The sequence below is a fragment of the Crocuta crocuta genome, unplaced genomic scaffold (genome assembly GCF_008692635.1).
Source record: "Crocuta crocuta isolate KB4526 unplaced genomic scaffold, BGI_CrCroc_1.0 scaffold96, whole genome shotgun sequence".
Lineage (NCBI taxonomy): Eukaryota > Metazoa > Chordata > Mammalia > Carnivora > Hyaenidae > Crocuta > Crocuta crocuta.
The window spans coordinates 4,904,671-4,906,133 of NW_027531522.1; the positions used below are offsets into that span (position 1 = coordinate 4,904,671).

General features: G+C 44.3%; 1 protein-coding gene across 1 annotated transcript in view; it reads left to right on the forward strand.

Moving 5' to 3' along the window:
* Positions 1-1,101: 1,101 nt before the first annotated feature.
* SKIDA1 (SKI/DACH domain containing 1) overlaps positions 1,102-1,463 on the forward strand; it is a 2,290-nt gene continuing 1,928 nt past the window's right edge. The window contains exon 1 of the mRNA XM_077772478.1: positions 1,102-1,461. Within this exon, the coding sequence (XP_077628604.1) occupies positions 1,117-1,461 (345 nt within the window). The 5' untranslated portion in view covers positions 1,102-1,116. The remainder of the gene's footprint in view (positions 1,462-1,463) is intronic.

A 1,463-nucleotide genomic window follows, 5' to 3' on the forward strand; every position in this document is an offset into this window, starting at 1 on the left:
GTTACAGTGTTTCAGAGCTGGAGCCTTGAACTGCTTCCTTGGTCAAATAACTTTGTTTCTGGTTGTAAAAGGCATTTCAGGAAAAAAAAAAAAAAAAGGAAAATCGAGAGAAATTCAAAACGTAAGTCTGTACTGGGGTGGTTCACTGCGCGGGTTTAACTTTGGAGCTCCCAGCCGGTCTCCTTCTCCACTCCCATAAGGGAAATACCAGGCTATTCTGCACATTTTCGCTTAAGCTCCATTTTCCAAAGGAAAAGGGGGTGGGGTATGTCTATTTAGGCTTGATAATGTTTTTAAAATGCTTTTCTTTGAAATGATAATAGCTGCAGCGGTAAAATGCAAATAAAGGAAAAAATAGGCAATATTCCTTTAAAGGCGAATATACAGGGATTTTTTTTTTTTTAAAGCGTACACACACTGGTTCAGATGAAGTCTGTGAGTCGGGCTGTTTCTGAGCTCCGATAGTTTAATGGAAAGATTTATATACCGACTGTATTATTTACTTTGGGAGGGGAGGTGGCAGTATAAGGGTATGCTAATTAGTGGGAGATTTTGGGGGGAAGGGGTGGAATATCAATTTTTATTGCATCACCTGTCAGGAGTGTCCAATCAGCGCTGGCTTTAGGGGAATTAATTGATGAAGGTGTCTCCGGACGAGCTCACTTCACTCTGTCATTTTATTTGTAGCTAAAGCAGCGGCGGGAATAGCAGCTGCATTTCTTTTCTCTTTCTCCCTTCACATTCCATTATCATAGTGCTCCAATGGAGAAGGAAGGAATTGAGGGGCCCAGGTACTGATCTGCATCGGAGACTTAGACCAACACACTGGCAGATCAGAAACCGGATGGTTTTTTCCCTCTTTTTAAAAAAATACGAAAACCAAAAAAAAAAGCAAGAATCAAGTCAGTGTAATTTCATGTTTTGTTTTGTTTTGTTTCCAATGATTTTGCCTAGAGTTTGGCACTCCCTTCGCCGGTAATAACAGTCTTTGTTATTTTATTAGCAGGATGCCTTGAGACACACGCAGCATCTGGCGGAGGATTAACATACATACATGTGTATGTATGCGTCACGTATATATTTACTGCAAATGGTGGGGATCATTTAGTGCCCGAGATGGGAGACCTGAAGTCAGGTTTTGAAGAGGTGGATGGCGTGAGGCTCGGCTACCTCATCATTAAAGGGAAGCAAATGTTTGCCCTCTCCCAAGTCTTCACGGATCTGCTGAAGAACATCCCGAGGACGACCGTGCACAAGCGCATGGATCATTTGAAAGTGAAAAAGCACCACTGCGATCTGGAGGAGTTGCGGAAACTCAAGGCAATCAACAGCATCGCCTTCCACGCCGCCAAATGCACTCTCATCTCCCGGGAAGACGTGGAAGCGCTCTACACCTCCTGCAAAACCGAGCGTGTCCTCAAGACCAAGCGCAGGAGGGTCGGCAGGGCCCTGGCCACAAAGGC